The 22,565-nt window shown below is 41.1% G+C and overlaps 1 protein-coding gene across 2 annotated transcripts in view; it reads right to left on the bottom strand.

Annotated features, from left to right (window-relative positions):
* BLOC1S5 (biogenesis of lysosomal organelles complex 1 subunit 5) overlaps window positions 1-22,565 on the bottom strand; it is a 68,060-nt gene that overhangs the window by 32,902 nt on the left and 12,593 nt on the right. For both annotated transcript variants that reach the window (XM_042985755.1, XM_042985754.1), the window contains exons 2-3: window positions 12,538-12,869; window positions 5,709-5,791 (exon numbers count right to left, since the gene is read on the bottom strand). In XM_042985755.1, the coding sequence (XP_042841689.1) occupies window positions 5,709-5,791; window positions 12,538-12,652 (198 nt within the window). In that variant the 5' untranslated portion in view covers window positions 12,653-12,869. The remainder of the gene's footprint in view (window positions 1-5,708; window positions 5,792-12,537; window positions 12,870-22,565) is intronic.

The raw sequence follows: 22,565 nt of genomic DNA, 5'->3' as shown, positions 1-22,565 counted from the left end.
ACCAATATAAGAATTTAAAATTTTCTTTCAATCACTAAACTGGTCAGTCCAACAAGATTTAAAACCATATTGTATATACATATGTTTATTATATGCTATATGGGACATACTTTACCCTGATATTTAATAATCTGCCAGTTACTCCAATAATCTATTAACCAAAAATGAGAGATTAGGACATCAAATGAAATTCTAGCTTGACCTGTCTGCCTTTTGAAAGATTTTCTCTTCATGAATTCAATCCACGTTCAAATTCATCGACACAATCCCTCCTGACTCCTGCAAATACTGTACTTATTTGAATACCTTTGTTTTTTAGCCTCTAATTATAATCATCATTTCCTCCATTTTTTTTTTCTACTTGCTAACATCTATTTTCCTTTCTCAGCTCAAACACCACCCCTTCTATGAAAACTTTCCTCCCAGCTCTGTGGGGAGTTGTTTCTGGAGTTGTTTCCTCCTGAGATCTCAAGTGCTTTGTGCTTATTTTATCATAATAATTCCACCATGAAAATTCACTGTTTATAGGTCTTCTCCCTAGACTGTCAACTTCTGGAGATAGACTGTTTCTTATTTATTTTCATATACCTACTGTGACAGATAGTTCTGGATCCATTCTCCTCCTCTTTCTTCCTATCAGTCTCCAAGTATTATTTGAGGTGTTATATGTGCCTGTACACAGACTGCTTCTCGTTCCCATCTGCCTTCCTTTTTGCTACATGAAATGCAGATATCATGGTTGGAGTTCCCAGAGCCACCTTATAAGCATAAGGGTAAGAGCAACACTGCAGGGAGGTAGAAGGCAAAGTTAGAAGAAAAAGCTGACATCATAGAGCCCTAGGCTCCAGGTATTGTGAGAGAAATATAAATACTTGTTAAAGACACTATTTTTCAGGTGTTTGTTACTAGTACCTAAACATATTCCTTACTGATACACGTAGGTAATCAACAACTGTTCTATAAAGCACTGAAGGAATAAAATTTGCTAAAAATGAAATAAGCAATCAGAGGAGAGGTATCGGGGGGATGGGCAAAATGGGTGGACAGTGGGAGTCATGAGCTTCCAGTTACAAAATTAATAGGTCTTGGGGATACAAGGCATAGCACAGGGAGTATAGTCAATGGTACTGTAACAGCTTTGTGTGGTGACAGATGGTAGCAACATTTGTGGGGCACACAGCATAATGGATAGATTTGCTGAATTACTACATTCTATAGCTGAAACTAATATAACATTGTGTGCCAACTATAATCAATAAAAAATGTTTTTCCATTAAAAAGATTTATGAAACTAAAAAAAAAAAAAAAGAAATAAAGAACTTGTACAGGACCATATATCCCCAAAACACATCAGAAATTCTCACTAATGTGGGTCTTTCCTCTGTTCCACATGAGAGGCCACAACATACCCTCTGGGGCTAGAAAGATAACGGTACGGCAGACAATGCCTCTCTCCACTCACACTACCAAGTTGATGCTCATGGAAAAGGCCCTACAGGGATCTCTGTTCAGTAGAATCAAGGATATAAAAGATCTGCATAAAGTCAGGAGAAAGACAGTCAGTCAACTGTCCAGAAATGCTAACAAACACAAAAAGAGAGCTTAAATATAACAGAACTTCAATACTTTAAGTAATGCTGCCACCATGTGGCACTTATTCCCCTCCTTTAGAAATAAAATTTTATATAGAAAAAGATGATTGTTGGCCCATGCATTAACTTTCTGAAATATAAAAACTATAAACATCTGTAGTTTTACATACTAGTCAGATTTTCTTAAGGTGAACTACGTTTAAATGCGAGAGAGATGAAAGTTCTCGGGTGTACTGGTAACACTGCTCTGCCACTCCTCTCTGCCCAACCATGCCATCTGGGGTGAATTAGTGGATGCTACTATTTGGACCAAGATAGAAAAGGAACTGTAAATAATGCAGATATATATTCAAATCCAAAGCCTCTAAAATGCTTTCAGCTGTCTTCTAATTTGAGGAGAAATGTCAGAATACAATACACAGAAAATACAGGGAAGTTTCCATGCTATTCCAAACCCTCAGGAAGACCAACCAGGGAGGTTATCGTGTAAAATCCTGGATCAAGTATCTATCAAGAAAAGGAATTATATTACATTTAGTTGTAGGTAACAAGTTAAACTTAGCTGACAAGATATTTTTGAGCCCTTCAGAGGCCAGTCTTCAATGACAATATGAGAATATCTTGCTTCATGAAGGGTGCGTCTGTGTCCGTCCTCTTTATCAGAGCAGCACTGGTTTCTATGTTATGTCTCACACAAAGTAAGTGCTCGAGACACTTGCAAAACAAGCTTGTTTCTATCATACCCGATGTGATAATTTTATTCTCTAGCAAACATCTTTTGTTTTTCTAAGTTTTATTTATTTTGAGAGAGAGAGAGAGAGATAGGGGTAGAGACAGGGAGAGAGAATCCCAAGCAGGATTCTGCACTGACAGCACAGAGCCCAACACAGGGCTTGAACTCACAAATGAGGAGATGATGACCTGAGCCAAAATCAGGAGTTGGATGCTTAACTGACTCAGCCATCCAGGTGTCCCTAGTAAACAAACATTTTTCTAAGATAACAGTTCTGCCACCTGCTTAGCAAAACTCTATTTTCCCTAAAGTCATTAAATATTGAACTCAAGCTCAAATCATTGTAAATTCTGAGTTAAAAAAATTTTTTGACTGTATTTGCTACCATCTTTTTCTTAATAACAACAGTTACCAACATTTGTCTAACACCTATGTATCAGGGATTTAAAAATAACCTATCATTTAATCTTCACAAAAACTGCACAGTATATATTGCTCTTCCCATTTTTAAGTGGGAAACTTAAGACTCAGTAAAGCAAGTAATCATAGCTAGTAAGACGGGGGCGGGATTTGAATCCAAAGATGTCAAGCTCCAAGGCCCATGTTCTTTTCATTCCTCAACACAGCCTCCTTTCCAAAGAGACCTTGGAAGGGCTCACGATGCGGAATGCAGGTAATCTCTCTCCTCTGAGACACATGCCCATCTTCCCTTGGCAACTATCTTCTATCCCAGTTAGAAGAGGCATTGGCTTCAACAGGAAGTGAGCTCTTAATGGCGTAAATGTAAAACTTTTTTCATTTTGAATTCAACATTCAGTTTCACTTGTATAGATAGCCTTTTCACAAAAACCATCTACATTATTCAAAGAATGCTGATATAGGGGCACCTGGGTGGCTCAGTCGGTTAAGTGTCCGACTTCAGCTCAGGTCATGGGCTCACAGCTTGTGAATTTGAAGCCCGCATCAGGCTCTGTGCTGACAGCTCACAGCCTGGAGCCTGCTTCGGATTCTGTGTCTCCCTCTCTCTCTCTCTGCCCCTCCCCCCACTGACACTCTGTCTCTCTCTCTCTCAAAAATAAACAAACATTAAAAAAAATTAAAAAAAAAAAGAATGCTGATATAGGTATAATGATAAATTTTCTAGGGATAACTCAGCCACTAATTAGCAATGTGCAACTTTTCAATGTTGCTTTCCATCTCTGGGCTCAGTTTCTATGAAGTGGGTTGGGGGGGGTGGATCAGAAAATCCATCTTAAGTCCAAAATTCTATGTTTAATACCAAGTAGATCTCTAAAGTTATATTTTAAAAACTATTCAGTATTTCAAATTAATCAGACTAGCAAAAAGAAAAAAAGATAACTTATGAAAAAGATGACTTATGGCATCACTAGACATTAGGAAACTCAAGTTTTTGTCAAGGCTCTGCTGTTTTTCTTTTGAATCATATTAAGCACTCACAGTGCATCAGACATTGGTTTAGGCATTTTTAATATAATGAGAATAAGGCATTTTTAAACAATCAGGAGTCCTGACTCTTATGGTACCTCTATTCTAATGAAAGAAGACAGGCAATGAACAAATAAATAACAAGAAAAATATCAGGTAGTTATAAGAGCTTATGGTAGACAGAATTCTAAGATGGCCCTCAGGACCCCCCCCCCCCCCCCCAGCGTACACACACCTTCTCTTAGTTATTCTATCAAACCCTAATCTAGGTGCCACTGTATCTATACTCTAAAGTTATTAAGGTCCCAAATAAGCTGACTTTAAGAAAGGGAGATTATGTTCAGTGGGCCTGACTTAATCAGGTGAGTCCTTTACAGAGTCCAGGCTCTTCCTGGCAAGCATGAGAGGGAGAGACTCCACATGAGCGAGACTGATTTGTGGCTTTGAAGATGGAAGGAGCCACGTACCAAGGAACGTTAGTGGTCTCTAGGAGTTCAGAGGGGCCCCTGGCTGGCAGCAAATAAGGAAATGGGCACTTCACTGTATTAGGGCAAAGAACTGAGTTTTGGTACAAACATGTCAATTAGGAAGAGGACTCTGAGCTCCAAATAAGAACAATGTCTGGCCAACATCTTGACTTTAACCTTGAGAGAGTGTGAGCAGAGAACCCAGCCATGTGATGCTCAGACTTTATTCTAAGGAACTGGCAATAATCTTCAAATAGCATAAAAGGGAATCATCTCTGGATAATATTCTGTGTGTCCCAGATTATGTGTATCCCACCACGACAGTAATGATGATGAAATAGCTAACAGTTATTTCTTCTTAGGTACCAGATAACATTCTAAGATACACACACAGAGATGCACTCATTGTGTGAACGTGCATACCTTTAATCTTTCCAACAACCCTGTGAGGTAAGTATTATGCAGATTTTGAGTATGAGTCTATTGAACCTAGAAATGATATCTGATGTTGCAGCTCTGTCCCTCTATCTCGAGCGCTCTGTACCACAGGCTTTCTGAAGTTTTAAAGGATTTATGAAAAGGTTCTCTCCTTTTGGTAGGTTTAGACTCCCTGCTTGGAGTCTTATTTGGAAATAGAACCCCAACTTACACAGAACCATGAAATTTTTTGTGCAACACCATTTACCATCTATCTGACAGTAGCTTGGCATGTTGCTGCTTAATGCACAATGAACCAATTATACACGTGTAAAACAACAGTACTATGAAACAGGATGGCAGGCTGGCACATCAGTATCACTGGAGCGCAGCATGAAAGGTCGGCTGGCAGATGGCAAAGCCAGCAAGGCAGGGGCCAGGTCAAGGATGCGTGGACTTCATCCTGTGCATAGCAAATACCATCAAAGGGTTTTAAAAAGTGAAATAATGTCTGAGCACTCTGGCGGCATGGGAAACACTGGCTTTGACTGGGCTGATGAAGCAGGCACACAAATCAGAAGGGATGGAGATTTATGAGTAACATCCAAAAGAAACGGTCACTGAATGTGGGTCCTAACTGGGTCGGAACAACCAAGGATGAGTCTCATGCTTTAACCCGAGTGCTCTGGGTGGGTGCTGATGCTCCAACTGAGGAAAAAAAAAAAAAAATAGAAAATGGATCTGGAAGACCTACACCCATCAGTCTTTAAAATATTTTTTTCATTGTATCTCATGTTACGGATGAAAAAAGCTGAGATCAACAGATATGAAATACCCCAGAGCAGGCACCGGAACTTGAGCCCAAAGCCCTGCTCCTTCTCCTCCTTCCGCTCCTTCCATGAATGGCAATGCCTCCTAATGAGCTCTACTTTGTCTATGTTACGAACACATGAATGGAAATCAGAGATTTTAAAACCACAGAGTTCCCCTTCTGTATATTAACACACTAACAACTAGGGCAGCGTTTTTACAAAGTAAGGTTTAAATACTCACTTCAAATTCTTTCACAAAATAACGGGTTTCACCTTGAATAACTGGTCTGTGATCTAAAAGCCTTGAATGAATTTCTCCAAGGTCTATAAAGACAAAATGAAATTCAAAGTTAATCCACACTGGGGGGCACAATCTCTAGCGTGATTCACTCTTCCCAATTCCCACGAATACATGTAGGTTAAAATCTAGTTTAGACTGGATTTAGAAGAAATCATATCCATTGCCAGTAAATAGGTACAAGTACTTCTGAGAGCAATCTGGCAATATCTAATACAGCTTAGGATCTGCACTCCTAGCAGTTCCATGCCTATGTATGTGCCCTGGAAAATCTCTTGCACAAATGAAAGACATTTATAAATGTTTACTACAATATGAGTATAATGTCAAAAGAAGAAAAAAAGCAAACAACCTAAACATACTCATACAATGGAATACTATAAATCACCAAATAAATACACTGGGGTGCCTGGCTGGTTCAGTCGGGTAAGCATCCAACTCTTAACTTCAGCTCAGGTCAGGATCTCACAATCTGTGAGATAGAGCCGCGTGTCAGCACAGAACCTGCATGGGATTCTCTCTTTCTCCCTCTCTGCCCCTTCCCCGTTCACGCTCTCTCAAAATAAACTAGAAAATAACCCCAATACATTAAAGTTACATTTATTAACATGGATAAATCCCATAAATATAATGCTTAACAGAAAAGCCGGTTTCAGCAGACTAAAGGTATTTATCTAAACTTAAACAACATATAAAAGACACTTAATTTGGGGACACATACAGAAGCAATAAAAGTAGAAAGAAATGCATGAGAACGGTAAACAGCAAATCCAAAACAGTGGCTACCTTTAGAGAGGAGAGAGGACAACACAATTAGAGCAAGGTACCCAGTGGGCTTTGGGTGTTTATTAAGATGGGTAGAGTGTTCCTTACAGGTCTTTATACTTTTTGACAAGTCTGAAAAAATTAAAGGAAACAGTTCCAAATTCTAACTGTTTTTGGTAGGTCATTCTATTCATTCTACTTTGTAACAATATTGTGCAAGGGGTAAACCTCAAAACTCCTAGAGGAAATTAATTCTCCAAATAAGTAACATGCATCATTCATGTTCATTTACTGGTATAACCTGTTCCTCGAATCTTTTATTTTTGCAGACATGCAATGGGGCAAACTTCATTACTCTATTTAAGGAGTTTATTAGGATACATCTTAGGAAGTATGCTAAGTAAAAAAACGTAAACAGATATGTAACTTTTGCTTAAGTCCTTCAATGACTCATTACCCAGAACACTTCTATAAGAAGGTAACAGGAGTTCATTTTGAAAAAAAGAAAAAGAAAAAGAGAAAGGAAAAAGGTCTATGCTTAGTTAAATTTGGGAAACACTAGATAAAATCAAGTTAGACAAGTTCCTTTACCTCAGATCTTCTGGGAGCCGATAGTTACTCATATGAATTATTAATGCCCAAGCGAGGGTTGCACTATGCAGAAATTCATGGACCTTATTTGATTAAGAGAACCTATGTGGCAAATAATATCTGTTCACATTTCAACAAACACCAGTGTCTTTGAAACACAACTGTCTAACAGGCTGAAGTTCACGCCTCGTAGTAGTAGCCACACAGGGTCCTCCATATGCCTGGTTCCAGCCTCATCTCCCCCCATGTTGACAACTCTGAACGACTGGCGGTTTTCCAAACACACTGCGCTATCTCATGCATCCTTGTCACAGCTCGTGCTCTCGTCACCACCGGGAACCTTCCTGAATCCCTGCTCTTCATTCCAAACCGCTGACATCACACTTCCTTGAAATTTTCATTTGTTCTATTCAGCTTCCTCCAAAGTTTCAAGGAGTGCCCCTATTTTATGCCTCCCAAAGCACCCGGGGCAATTACTTCTATCCTACTACTTACTATATTGTCCTGAAATTATCTCTCTCCTCCAGTGAGTATCTCAGAGACAACACTATTTGTATTACCCACAGGGGATATGCGGGTTAACATGTATTTTTCTATATGATGAGAAGCTATTAGGCTTTGTTGATTTGGGGAGATCTTCTGCAGCCTGATAGAATTTAGGTGGCCTTTGGAGAGAGAATTCAATTCTGTTTAGAAATGGATAGTGATCACTTCCAAAACTGTGCCCCAAAATTTAAGATAGTAAAGACTTGGGGAGAACATACATGTTACTACAGAAATTAAGCCACTAAATATTTTTGTTGTAACATTACAACAACAAAGCAAGCATATAATAATAATTCAGGAGTCCCAAGGACAAATTCTCTAAGTCTGATCATGTAAATGTAAGCTACAGAGTTTCACGTAAGTTCAACCCTAACCCTGCAAAGCATTCTTTTGTTGTTTGATATATAAGATAAAATAGTCTTTCATCCTCCAAAAGTTCACACTCTAATATGAGTGTTGGACAAATACCCCTTCACACAAAAGACAGAGAAAAATAAGCACTTTAATAGAAGATCAATATGCCACGTGGCTATGGAACATGAAGAAATATGGTCAATTGTAGAGCTCTCATTATCTAACAGAAGAAGTTTCTCCTCTGGCCCTGAATTTCCAGGCCTTTAATGTAATATCATAAGGAACAATTTACTGCAATTGTTTCTGATAACTCCCACGGCATCACCAAAAAGATGCTCTTCTTCCTTATCAGGTCTCAAAACCACTCCCTCTTTTTCATCCCCGCTTGTCTCACTAGGACTATTTGAACTAACTAGTCACTTTTCTCTATAACCCACTCCACACAGAGTCAGTTCTTGTCATTCCCAGTAGCAATGTTTACACAGTTGCCTCCAACACTAAACTAGCAAGCACTGAACTACTGGTCCTCCAGGAAATACAAAGTTGGGTTCCTGCAAGCTTCTGGTCACATTTTTTTGTCAAACCAAAATGCCACTTGTGTCACACAGGTTTGTTTTCCAACATCCTTGTGAAACATGCCACTCTCAGCGTTTAAGTTTTTTAAAAATATTTTATTTATTTTTGATAGAGACAGAGCACAAGTGGGGGAGGGGCAGAGAGAGAAGGAGACACAGAATCGGAAGCAGGCTCCAGGCTCCGAGCTGTCAGCACAGAGCTCAACACGGGGCTCGAACCCACGAACCTCAAGATCATGACCTGAGCTGAAGTTGGATGCTCAAACGAATGAGCCACCTGGGCGCCCCAACTCTTAGTGTTTACCATCTGCTCTTCCAATAGAATCCTTTTCCGTGTATAACACTTACCAGGTATTCTTAAAGTTCTCCCACAGCCCCTTGACCTGCATAACCTACTTCACCTGCAAGCTGAACACTTTCATCCTGTACCACCTTTGAAAGTATGGCTAGCACTAGACAGAAGAGTTGAACGTTTTCCTGACCTTACACAACTGACCATAAATTTCTGTGGCTTTCAGCTTTACGACAATGCTGTCCACTACGCTCGGTCAATCATCTCAAGAATGTACAAATTTAGCTGCTTTCCCATCACTTCATCACACACTATGAATGTTGCTTTGGCACTTTCTGGAATGGCCGAACGCACAAATTGGTGAATCTCCTTCCTTATTGTGGACTGTTTAATTCACATTTGTCTCACAGCAAACAGCACTGTAATTCATACCTGAAAGAAACTTGTCTTCTACAGTGTTTTCTCTGTAAGGCACACAACAGAATATGTGTGTACTTAGGGAAAACTCAGCACTACACATTGGGGATCACTTGAAAAAGCAAAATCAGCAACAAAAGCACAAAAATGTGAAAAATATACTAAATAAAAAGCAAAAAGGACCCATTTACGGTATGAGAGGTAAAACAAAAAGCAAAGGGTTGCCTTGTTCAGCTTCAACTACAAATGTGCATGTAGAAAAACTCAAGTTTTTCTCTCTTCTGTGCATGTGGGAATGACCCTGAAAGCATCATCAATATTGATACTGAAGTTACAAATTCATTTTAGCAATTAGGCAAATTCACAAATACCTAATCCACAAGATGAGCATCCACTGTTATCTGCCTGAGTGCTTTATTTAAAATACAAATCTGGGGTGCCTGGGTGGCTCAGTCGATTGAGTGTCCGACTTCAGCTCAGGTCATGATCTTGCAGTTCATGGGTCTGAGCCCCATGCTGGGCTCTGTGCTGACAGCTCAAAGCCTGCAGCCTGCTTCTGATTCTCCCTCTCTCTGCCCTTCCCCCACTCACACTCTGTCTCTCAAAAATAAATAAAACATTTTTAAAAAATTAAAAAAAATACAAATCTAACCACATGATTCTCAAACTTGCTGGTTAGTTTCCTAATTTAAGAAAAAGTCCAATCTAAGGCAAGAAGTCTTCTACTGTCTGATTTCCACCAAACTCCACCTCTCTGAGAGTCACTTTGTAGCAATATATGTAATTTCCCAAACATGCCCATGCTGTTTGAGCCCTCCACACCTTTGCTCAGGCTGTTGCAAACTAAGTCCAAAATACCCTTGCCCTCTTTTCTTAATTGCTAACACTTTACTCTTCAGTAAAAAAAAGTTCAGGAAGCCCTTCCTATTTCTCACTCTTTACCTCCTAACCCCCACCCATGGGCCACAAACCCTTGGGCCACAAACCCTTACAGACCCAGGGCATAAGCAGTGAAATCATTTATTTATTTCCTTTTCACTAATTCTCGCAATAAAATTCAACAATGATCTGTTCAGAACCAATGGTCTTCAAGTAAGGATGAACTAAAAATAGACTTTCAGAATGAAGAGTGAATGGTTCCATAAAAAAGCCAAGAAAATTCTAGACATATTTTTAATTAAAACTCACTTTTCCATTAGCTTGAAAAAATTTACCCTGAATAATCTTTTTTTTTTTTTTTAAAGTAACACATGAAAGAAACAAAACAAAACTGTGTATGAAGGGATACAATCAACAATGAAAAAGACAACCCATGGAATGGGAGAAAATATATGCAAATCATCCATGAGAAAAGGGGTTAATATCCAGACTATACAGAGAATTTCTACCTCAACAACAAAAACTTGATCAAAAAACGGGTACAGGACTTCAACAGACATTTCTCCAAAGAACACATACAAATGGCCAATAAGCACATAAAAAGATGCTCAACATCACTAATCATTAGGAAAATGAAAATCAAAACTACAAGACACTACTTCATACCCATTAGGAGGGCCACTACCAAAGAACAGAAAATAACAAGTGTTGGTGAGGATGTGGAGAAACTGGAACCCTTGTGCCCCGTGAGACTGTAAATAGTGCAGTCGCTATGGAAGACAGTACGGTGATTGCTCAAAAAATCAAAAATAGAATTATCATTTGGTCCACCAATTCCAGTTCTGGGCATATACTCGAAAGAACTGAAAGCAAGGGCTCAAACAGTTACTTGCATACCTATGTTCACAGCAATATTCACAAAAACCAAAAGGTGGAAGTAACCCAAGGGTCCATCCACAGACGAATGGATACAGAAAATGTGGTATAGACATACAATGGAATATTATTCAGCTTTTAAAGGGAAGGAAATTCCATCACAGACTACAACGTGGATAAAGGACACGTTGAGGACATTATTCAAAGTGAGATAAGCCAGTCACAAAAGAGCAAATACTGTAAGATTTCATGTATATGAATTATCTAAAGCAGTCACACAGAGGCAGAAAGTAGAATGGTGGTTGCTAGGGATTGGAGGGAAGGGTCAGATGGGGAGTCAGTGTTTCATCCCTACAATGAGTTTCAGTTCGGGAGGATGAAAAGTTATGGAGATGGACGGTGGTGATGGATGCACAACAATAGGGATGTACTAATGGCACAACACTGTCCATTTAAAAATGGTTCAGATAAACTTTATATGTATTTCACCGCAATTTAAAACATTTTTAAGTAGCAGTTCACTTAGATCGCACATAAAAACATTTATAATTTAGCCCTAACACCCACGCACCACTCTCAACACTCCTAATTAGACTTAAGAGACAACATGAAGTCTACAAATAGCCACAGCCAGCCGTGCTGGGGGCTGTCTACAATCTTGACAGATAAGGTTAAAATAGGCAGCAACCGAAGGATGTCGTTCCCTGGGTGGTGCTGAAGGACTCTGGAATCCTACGGGGGGAGGGGGGGTGTTCAACGCTGCAAGATGTTGGGACAGACAGGACCAGCACAGGGTTAAGAAAGGACGAGGATGAGAAAGTGCAGTATTTAACCGGCAAAGATCCTGCTACGGGAAAACAGGGTTGTTGTGAGCTTTGGGAATCAAACCTACTCAAGTTCTGTGAGAATCCAGGTTGTAACCTTCTCCCAGCGTAAAGCCGACAAACCAAATGGACATCTGTAGCTGTATATGGCGCTTTCATGTTTTAAGATGCTTTCGTATATGTTATCTCATTTACTCCTTGCATGACCCAGGGGCACACAGGGGCAGAGTAGGTAAAGCGGCCGAACCAAAGTCACCCAACTCCTAAACGACCTGACTGAGGGAGCAGACCCTTCTCGACCCCTAAGCCCGATGCTGTATCTACGCGTTACAGCACCATCAAGAGGCGGCGTCCAAAGAAGTTCTGCGCCCAAAGGTCCGGGGCTTGGGAAAGGGGAGAGGGGGCGGGCCTCAAGACTCACGTCCGCGGGTTTTTCGAAGTAGTAACAGGGGCTGAGTTGGCTGGTTGTTATTGGAAGGCACCTGGCGTGGGGAACCATGCGGACTCCGGCCACGACTCCCCCTACCTCCCACGAACGCGAGGCCGCCCTGCAGCCGGGGGGTGCCCCAGGGAGCGGCCTGGGTCAGAGGGCGCCGCCCCGGAGGTGGAGCAGCACCGGGATCCACCAGAGCGACAGCCCCACTACTCCGTACCCTTGATAATGAGGTGCGCTGGAGAGCCCGCGGTCCCCAGCGAGTCCTTTTTCTTGTCGCCGCCGCCCGGGGAGGCCTCACAACCCACAGGGGTCTCCGTCCCTCCGCCACTCATCGCGACCTGCTCCGCCCACCCGCCTCCGCGTTGCGCCTGCGCAGATCTGAACTGCCCGCCTTCCGGGCGCAGGCTTGAAGCGTCATCAAAGGGCGTACGGGAAGCTGAGTCCCCCCAGCGGGCAACAAGTTGTGTTTGGGTACCCAGAGTTGTAAACTTGAAGAAGCCGATGCCGCCATGCTGGGTTAGGGCAGATGCTGGCGGAATTGGAATTTGCCTGAAAATTAGAGTGAACGTCTGTTATTGCACCTTAAACTGGCTGGAATTTATTCTGGATTAGGGAGATTGAAAGAGAGAAGATACAGCCGCAGAATAATATCAATATTAGTAGTAGTAGAAGTATATTATCTCTGTTATACCTGCCACCAATATTTTATAAAGCATTTTGACGTGCGTTGCCGCGTTTGGTCATGTTAGCAACTCGGGGAAACGATTTTATCATTTCTTTATAACAAATGAAGAAATAGGGTTAAAGGTTAAGTAACTTGAGTCTAAGTCTAATCACTTAGCCTCATCCGTGCCGCTGTCAAGAAAAAACAAATTTGTTCTTGGCATTTGCGTTTGTGAAATATCAACCGTTGGGTATTATATGGTCTAAGAGGAAATACATGTAATTATGAAAGAGAAAGATTTGCTGGGCTGCTTTGAATTGTGTTCATGAAGTGTCAGCTTTGGGGATGCATATATCTAATTGCTGCTCTTTGTTAAACTCCATAAAGTTGACCTTGAAGCCTCAACAAGTCTTTGTGCAGACAATGTGCAGCTTTGCAATGGCTCCTTCACCTCCTGTGTTCATCCAGTGGTTCTAGGAATCATCTCTATGTTTTCACTTGTCCCCCAGCCCCCCCACTTTCTGTACAGTCCTTACAGTCAAGGGTCTTGCAGTCGAGTGCTGAAGAAACATAAACCAACATTTAAAATATAAGTCCTACAAATAATAGCATGGAGGAAGGTGCAGCACATGTGGGACACCCCAGGGGGTGGGCGGTGGCCAGGAGAGACTTCCCAGAGGAGGCACCTATTTGTCCTCAGACCTGAAATGAAGAAATGTCAATCAGGGTATGTGAGAAGAAGATGGAACTTGTGGTTTTCTAGCAGAGGAAACAACAAGCCCAAAGGCAGAGACATAAAATAGATGGATTAATACATGAAATGTACAGCTGGTTAATTCCAAGTTGTTGCCTCTGGTTTGTAACCTTTCTAGTCTCACTTTCATTTCCCTAGCTTTAGCATCAACCTCTAGAAAATATAATTATTTTTAAAGCCCTTCACTGTTCTCCCCCCTTCTAGGTACTTTTCTTACTCAAGTTTTATTCTGTACCTGCAAACCCAAATTTCCTCTCATAGCTTGTCTGCTCGTGTCTTTGAATAACTGGGGCTCCTGGGTGGCTCAATTGGTTAAGCATGCAACTTCGGCTCAGGTCATGACCTTGCAGTTCACAGGTTCGAGCCTCCCTTTGGGCTCTGTGCTGACAGCTCAGAGCCTGGAGCCTGCTTCTGATTCTGTCTCCCTCTCTGCTCCTCCTCCAATTTCCCTCTTACTCTCTTTCTCAAGAAAATAAAGGAACATTTAGTGTCTTTGAATTACTGAAAAATCTGAAAAGGCTCACTATGGAAGGTTAATGCTTCTTGCACATTAATGTGGCTGTTACATATGCAGATCCTGGGTTCCATATTCAAAAGTTCTGTTTCAGTAGTTCTGGGGTAGCTCCTACCTCCCCTTACCCAACTGCCGATTGATTATGATTTAAGTGATAGAAGAATTCTAGGTGCAGTAGTTAAGACTTTAGAACCAGACCGAATTGGGTTGAAGCTCTGGCTCTGCCATTTGCCTGCAGTTCCTTCCCTGTCAAATGGCAATAAAATATCCATTTATGAGGTTGTGATGATTAAAAAAGATAATACCTATAAAGCACTTAGTACAATGCCTGGCACAAACCAAATGCTCAATAAATGTTATTATGATTACAACAACCTTCTTATCTCCTTTTAAAGCCTTGTATAATCTCTTCTCATTCTTACAATCCACCTGTATCACCCACCACTAAAATATCTTGTACTTTTTTAGGACTTTACAATTTATAAAATATTATCACATACCATCTTCCCCATGTCTCTTAATCTTTTCATGAATCTAGTTGAGGTAGCTATTAAAATCCCCATTTTGATGAGTAAACTGAGGTTCAGAGGATATGGTAGAGAGCCTCCAAAGATGACTGCAGTGATTCCTTCCCTCCCTGTGTACACATGCAACATGCTTCTCTCTTCCCCTCAAGACCTGGAGTTTGTTTCCTATCCCCTTGAATCTGGACTGGCTCTTTGACTTGCTTTGACGAATAGAACATGGTGGGAAAAAAAATGCTGTGCCGGTTTAGGCCCTTGAGACACCTGGTGGTTTCTACTTTTGCTCTCTTGTCAGCAAGTCCAGGGTCTCCTGCCCTGAGAACTGAGACAGCACATGTAAAGAGAGGCTGTGTGAGTGAGAACTAAGGCACCAAGCAGTCAGCACCAGGCCGCAGAAATATGAGGGAGCCATTCTTGGTTCCTTCATCCCAACCATCAGCCTTTTGAATGCAGTTGCACCATCTGCAGTGAAACTGATACCACCACATGAAGCCAGAAAGCTGCCTGATCTGTATTGTGAGAAATAATGAATTCTGTGAGAAATAATACAATTTTGAGAAACAGTAAGTAAATAAATAAATCCATTAAATTGTGTGTTTCAATTATGCCCTCCCTGTCATCGACAGGATTTAAGATGGCTTACAATGATCCGGGTACTCCCACAGGATGACATCACAGCTACCAAAGAGCGGAACCATGGACAGATGGTCCATGACCATCAGCCTAGATGACCAGGCTGGTGCATTACAATACAGCGAAGCCCAGTCAGCTAGGGGGTCTTTCTACTGTGCCATGGCTGTGGCAGGAATATTTCTGCTTCTTCCCTTTGAGCACTCCCTTCCTTACCCCTCCACCTATTCAACTCAGTAAACTTTATTTATGGTGTATAGTAAAGGATTTGGCTGATCTCTGTTCCTGGTTCCTTGGAGATAACCTCTAAATCTTTGGAATATCTCACTTTAGATATTAACTTTGTTATTCATGGTGGCCTGAGTTTATGCTAGCAAGGTGACTCTCAAAGGCCCTTAGATGGTTTCAGGATGGGAGCTCAAAGACCACTGTGTGATTAGAGGGTTGGGGCTCTGAGCCATGTAATATCAGTCTGACCTCTGGGGGGAGGGGGGTGGGTCCTGGCAAGGGGGTTCAATCACGTGGCCAATGATTCAAGCATCCATGTCTAAGTAATGAAACCCAAATAAAACCTGTACAAGCCCTGGTGAGCTTCCTACTTGGCAATCTCCCCCTGATGTGCCTAGAGGGTGAGGTATACGGAGGATATAGAAGCTTCCTGTTGGGACCCTCCCAGGTCTCACCTTATGCATGTATTCCTTTGGCTGGTCCTGATTTGTATCCCTTACAACAGAACTACAATCCTAAGTACAGTACTTTCCTGAGTTCCAAGGACCATTCTAGTGAATTACTGAACCTGAGGGGATAGAGTGGGCACCTCCAAAATTTGTAGACAGCTAACATGGGTAGCTTGGGAACCTGGAGCTTGTGCCTGGTGTCTGAAGTAAGGGCAGTCTTGTAGAGGATGGTGTCCTTTACCTGTGGGGTCTAAGCTAACTCTGGTAATCAGTGTCAGAATTGTGTGGCAATTGAACAGACACCTACGTGGCAACCATGGTTTGCCAGATAATGTTGTAAGTACTCTACACATATTAATTCATTTAACTCTCATGTCAGTCCTTTGAAGCAGATACTGCTGTTATTATTACCATCTTACAGATGAGGATGCTGAGAGACAGAGAGGTTAAATGACTGCCCAGCTTGCGTGTGGCAGAAACAACCTTGGTCCCTCTGCATGCATTTACATGGGTGAGTAGAGAGTGGGGAAGGGAGATTGGGAAGGAGGGAAGAGAGAAGCCATTTGACCTCTAAAAGGGCAGATGGGCTGTAAACTTCATTCCAACACATTTAACAAGCATGTAGTGAGCACTTTCTATGTACCAAGTGAAGTGCTAGGAGCTGAGATATAGCAGTGAGCAAGACCGTTCGGCCTTTTCCTTCTCTCAGTGAGGGTACAATCTACCAGAGGGAACAATATTAAAATACTGTACAATTACTTTTCTGCAATTCTGTTGCTTATAATCTGTAGATACAAGTTCCAGCTGTTTGATTGTATTGCTCTACCTACTACTGAGTTATGTTGTTCTCTGGGATGGTTAGGTTCATAGCAAGGAGTCAGAAAAGAGTCACATTAGCAGTGCTGTTGCATCGGGAAACTTCAGCTAGGATTAGGGCTGCTTGGACCCTATATCATCCTGCCAAAGGTCTGGTATTACCTCTTGCTGTCTGGCTTGGTGAGATTTTTCTGTATTCTTAAATGAAACTTTGAGATAATTATGGATTCTCACACAGTTGTAAGAAATAATACAGAGAGATTCCTTGTACACTTCACCTGGTTTTCCTTCAATGGTAATGGTTTGCAAATGTTAATATCACAAACAGGATATTGACATTGATTCAATTCACCAATCTTTCAGGTTTCCCATTTTCTTATATTGATGGTGTGTGTGTGTGTGTGTGAGAGAGAGAGAGAGAGAGAGAGAGAGACAGAGAGAGAGAGAGGCAGAGAGACAGAGAGAGAGAGAGAGAGAGAGACAGAGAGAGTGTGCGTGTATTTGGCTCTATACAATTTTGAAAATTTTTTTAAAATGTTTTTATTTCTTTTTGAAAGAGAGAGAGAGAGAGAGAGAGAGAGAGAGAGAGAGAGAGAGAGACAGTGTGAGTGGGGGAGGGGCAGAGAGAGAGGGAGACACAGAATCTGAAGAAGGCTCCAGGCTCTGAGCTGTCAGCACAGAGCCCGACGAGGGCTCGAACCCACAAACTGTGAGATCATGACCTGAGCTGAAGTCGGATGCCTAACCAACTGAACCACTCGGACGCCTCTGGCTCTATATAATTTTATCACAGTCAAGATAGTGAACAGTTTCAAAGCCATAAGGATGGCCCATGATGCCTTTTTGTAACCACAACCAACTTCCTCTCTGTCCCCATCCCAATCCCTGGCAACCTATAATATATCCCCCATTTCTAAAATTCTGTCTTTTTAAAAAATATTATATGCATGGAATCATACATTAAGTACTTCTGTGTTTTTAAGAGCAGGTATTCTCACCTTCATATTTACACGATCCAAGATCATTTTCCAGAGGCTCAATATCAGACAGTTTCAGACCATATAAATACAAAAGGATTTTTCCAGTTATTGTGCTTTATGAGAGTTAAGATATCTAAATCATGGAAATAATGTTAATTTAATAGGAGTAAAGTTCTGACTTCGGGGTAGTATTTGCTAAATCCATATTGAATCTTATGAAAATTAGAAAATAGAAATAAAATGAGCACTTAATTATATACATATTGAGAACAACACTGAAATTCATTCCTTGGTATAAGCCCATCCTTAGAGGCATCGCTGGGGGGTGGGGGGGGGACTTCCTAAATCTATTTTGCTTTTTATCATATCTATTTCACAAGATTTTCCTCTGGAACATTCTCTGTTGACATCACTGTTTATCCTCTTCTGTCTAACCTATTTTTGAGGAGGATGAAAACAATTAAAAATGGAAGAAACGACTGAAAGCAAAGGAGAAGGAAAGATTAGAGGGTCTTTTGAGGTAAGATGGTAAATATTACTGCATCTCATGAAGTTTTGGGAATGCACCTGGCACACCAGGCTTGAGAGGCCATTTGGTGGAAGCAGCATGCTGTGCTTTGATATCCACCATCTTCCGGGGGACAGCCACTCCATAGTCTTGTACTGAATCCTGCTTGTTGCCCCTATGGATGCTTCTGGTGTAGATACATCGCTTGGAGTGCATGTGGTGCTTTACTGCAGAGCCACCACGAGTGGGACGTGCTCCTGTGATAGGGCCAATGGATCAGAACGTAGAGTGCTCTATCACCATGCTGGCCACACCTTCAGAAAATTCGACTCAGCCATGCCAAAGGACAAAAGCACCCATCGTTGAGTGACCAGGCTGCTCTATGCCTACTGTCACCCAATCTTTGGACAAGTGTCGTACCGGGGTCCTCAGGGTAGGGCCAACCACAACAGACCTCTTGAACCACGCAAACACAGATTGGGACCCAGCAACTTGTATAGAAGTCCTAGGTGATTTACCACGCACGCTAAAGTCTGAGAACCACTGCTTTAGTGCAATGTCTATCGTGCATTCCCCAAACTTCTGACAAGGATAGTCAACTCTTAGATTCTTTTATCCAAGTGACAGGGCTCAAGTCAAATGCTGAAAACAGTTAGAAACTGCCAAGTGGATGAGGCCAACCAGAGGGTTAAAAATCTCTTAACTGACTTTAAGATAAGGGTGTGTGTGTTGTAGAAGTTCCGGAAAAATCAGGCAGTAGAGGAAGGACAGCCTATATGACATGAACAGACTAGCTCATGGACCGCACCAAAGAAACTTGGGACTTGGTAATCAGATGGCTGGAAGTTTGTGGTCTTGGTCAAAGCAAGCCTGTGGCTTTATTGTTTAGAGCTATGCCTTGTCAAATTAGTTGTGTGGCTACTGTATTTCAAGCTTAACTTGGACAGACAGGCCTGCCAGGCACAAATTTCTCAAGCAGATGATGTTAGGGAGGACAAAAATTACCCACCGCAAGACTGAGGGCAGATGACACTCAGCAGGAATGGCAAGCCAAATCTGCGGGATCCATAATACAATTGGCTAGCCCTAGGGACCCAGTCTCTTTGAAGTGGAAGAGACAGCACGAATGAGCCATCACATTAACTCACCAGGCCGGAAAAGATGCAAAGCTTTCATTCTCCCCACAAAGAAATGAAAGTTTAAAAGATTAAAATATTCCTAAAGGAATCACGATAATGGAATCAGAAATCCTTGAGACGTAATAGTAAAACTAGCCAACATCTCAAATGCTCCTGACTTCCCGTCTACCTTCTTTTGGCCTCTCTCGTAAGTGAAAGATGAGTTTTGCTAGATTAGGTAGCAGTTGGAATTGGTTTTATTCACCACTAGTATTGGGAATAAAGGCAGAGCCTGCAGGAATGTGGGCTTCAGCAACAAGTAATCATTATTGCAAAATCAAATTCCCCATCTCATCTCTGATATGCCTGTATGTAACCCTAGAGCTGGGCTTCAAAGTGTTATAAATTCAGCATATAAGACATGGAGCAGTGGGATACAGAGCCCCTTGTGTACCTAAAAGCTCTGCCCAGCAAGAGAGATATATGATGGTAACTTTCTCCCCATTGCTTTTGCAATAAAATTCACCCAGAGCTCCAGGAAGTTAGAAATGTAATTCAGCTTCAATAAATCAAGACTAAAATTAAGATGGCCAGATATGTAGCAGCCTGCTCAGGTGTATGGAGAACTTGAAATTTAGTGCCCTGGTAATGGGTAGGGGCAGATTATCTAATTATGGAGAGAAAGAAGAAATATTGTTCTCTGGGGTAAAAAGCTAAATGCTCTAATCCATTAAACCACCACATCTCTGCCAAAGCTAGATTAATATCAAAGTTCAGGTAACATCTGACTTTTTTTTTTTTTTTAAAGGAATGAAGTTAAATGGAAAAAAATATATAAATGAAAAAGCTATACTTCACAATAATTCTAATTTGACTACTTGTCAAATAGTTGCGTGTTCGATCTTACAGTGGGATGCACCTGTACCTGATTGTAATAGAGTTCTATTCTTTCCCAATGATAGGTCTGCTTAAATTTTTATCAACATATCTTCAGGCTTTTCTGGAAGGACTTTTAGCAGGGCTCTCATATGATGCACTGGCAGGAGGCGATCTTCCTGTTCATTCTGTTCCTACCTTCCTGCTTTCATCCTTGCAGAAGACCTTATGAGCTTCTCACTGACTGTAGTTAACTATGGCTTCACATTTAGTTGGGTGGAGCCAATGGAGGAAGTCCATTTAACAAGGAGTAAAAATGAGAATGTCCACGTATCTGTTAAGAACCTCTGTTAAGTGCAATAATCTTATTTCTGAATTTGGATGAGGAGGGAGTGGAGTTTCAACCAGAAAGTCAGGTATGGATAAGTGATTAGGTCATTCTTGAAGCTCTGTTACATTTTCCTACCATACTGAGACAGCAGCTACTTGAGATTTACAACCACAGAACTGCACAAAATATTTCATGACATCTGGAAGCTTTGGATATAACTGTGCCTAAAGTCAGATGACCTTTAGAAATTGCCTCCAGTCCTACTATATCTGTGTGTTTTAAAACCAGTGTTCATTTTTAATGAATGAAAAATCCATGGATTCTTGACTAAAGAATGACCCTTCCCTATTTGAAATTTTTTATCTGTTCTTGAAAGTTGCATGTGGAATATGGAGACGGGGCCATGTGTCCACTCAGGGCAGTCAAATCAACCCCTGTAACAGACTATGGTGGCAGACTATGTCCTCTGACTCTGAAATTGTACAATTCCTGCTCATTCCAACGACAGTTTAAGTGAGGTGTTGGTTAGCATGTGGATTGGCCTATGCCCCAACCTAACTTCTTAATATGAGACAATCTGAATGTGTAGTGTCTAGTAAAGAGTCTGCAACATAGAAGACATTCAGTAAATGGTACCTGATTGTTTTTATTTACTTTCCAACAATGTTGAGTGATGGCGGCCTCTCAAAGAAACTTCACACGCTGTTTCAGAAATTTGGTCATAGACCATTAGATTGTAAATGTAAGCACTAATGCCACTGTCATCCTCAGGAACTAGCAGTTTCTGATACATGGTAGGTGCTAAATAAATATTTGAGGGATTATCGAATGATCAGTGATGCAGGCTTCTGCGAATCAAAGAAAATGGTTGGAAAGGGGCATACACTCTTCAGAAGAAATAACATGCACAAAGATTGCCCCACTTTCTTTTAGAGGAGTCTCACTGATCTTTTAGAAAGCAAAACAAAACAAAATGAATAGTATGGTCCCTTTTTGGAACAGCTTGAAAGATGTAAGGACCAGAGATTTTTAAGTTGGTAAGTAATACGACAAATTCATGTTTTCCAAAATCATAAGATGCTCTGCCCAACTGTCTTCTCTCAGATGGGCTCATGTTGCACAGGTGTCCCAGGGACAGCAGAAGGGAAAAGACTTAAGAATTAGATTAAGGATTTCACTTTATAAAATTGTAGGTTATGATTTTACAATTTTCCATAGTAGATTGTACTGATCCCTTTCTGTGTGCTAGGCACTATACAATGTACTTTTTATACATTCTCATTGCAAATTAAACAATGAGATCAGAAATTTTCATCTCTATTTCCTAAGAGGAATTTCATGTTCAGTGACTTATTCAAGGCCTTATATGGTGAGGCTGATACGTAATTCCATTCTTTTTTTTTTTTTTTTTTTTTTTAAGTTTATGTATTTATTTTTGAGAGAGAGAGGGAGACGGGGAATACCAAGCAGGCTCTGCACTGTCAGCACAGAGCCTGATGTGGGGCTTGAACTCAAGAACTGTGAGATCATGACCTGAGCCAAAAAATCAAGAGTCAGACGTTTAACCAACTGAACCACCCAGGATCCCCCTATGATTCCATCCTTAGAGCAAACAAAAAAAAACTTTACTGAGCTATAACTCACATATTACAAAGTTTACCCATTTTACCCACCTGAAGTGTACATATCTATGAGTTTAAGCATATTCAGAATGTGTAACTACCTCATTTATTCTTGAAGTTACTCATTTATTTTATCCAATGTTTAGGAGGGCAGCTTTTTCCCCTAAGGTTGGTAAAAACTGATTTCTCAAGTTGATTTAAGCAGAAACTTACTGGTCCACGGGTAAAGTA

This window comes from Panthera tigris, chromosome B2 (genome assembly GCF_018350195.1).
Source record: "Panthera tigris isolate Pti1 chromosome B2, P.tigris_Pti1_mat1.1, whole genome shotgun sequence".
NCBI lineage: Eukaryota > Metazoa > Chordata > Mammalia > Carnivora > Felidae > Panthera > Panthera tigris.
The sequence above is the reverse complement of the archived record's forward strand: the minus strand, read 5'-3'. Positions and strand labels throughout refer to the sequence as shown.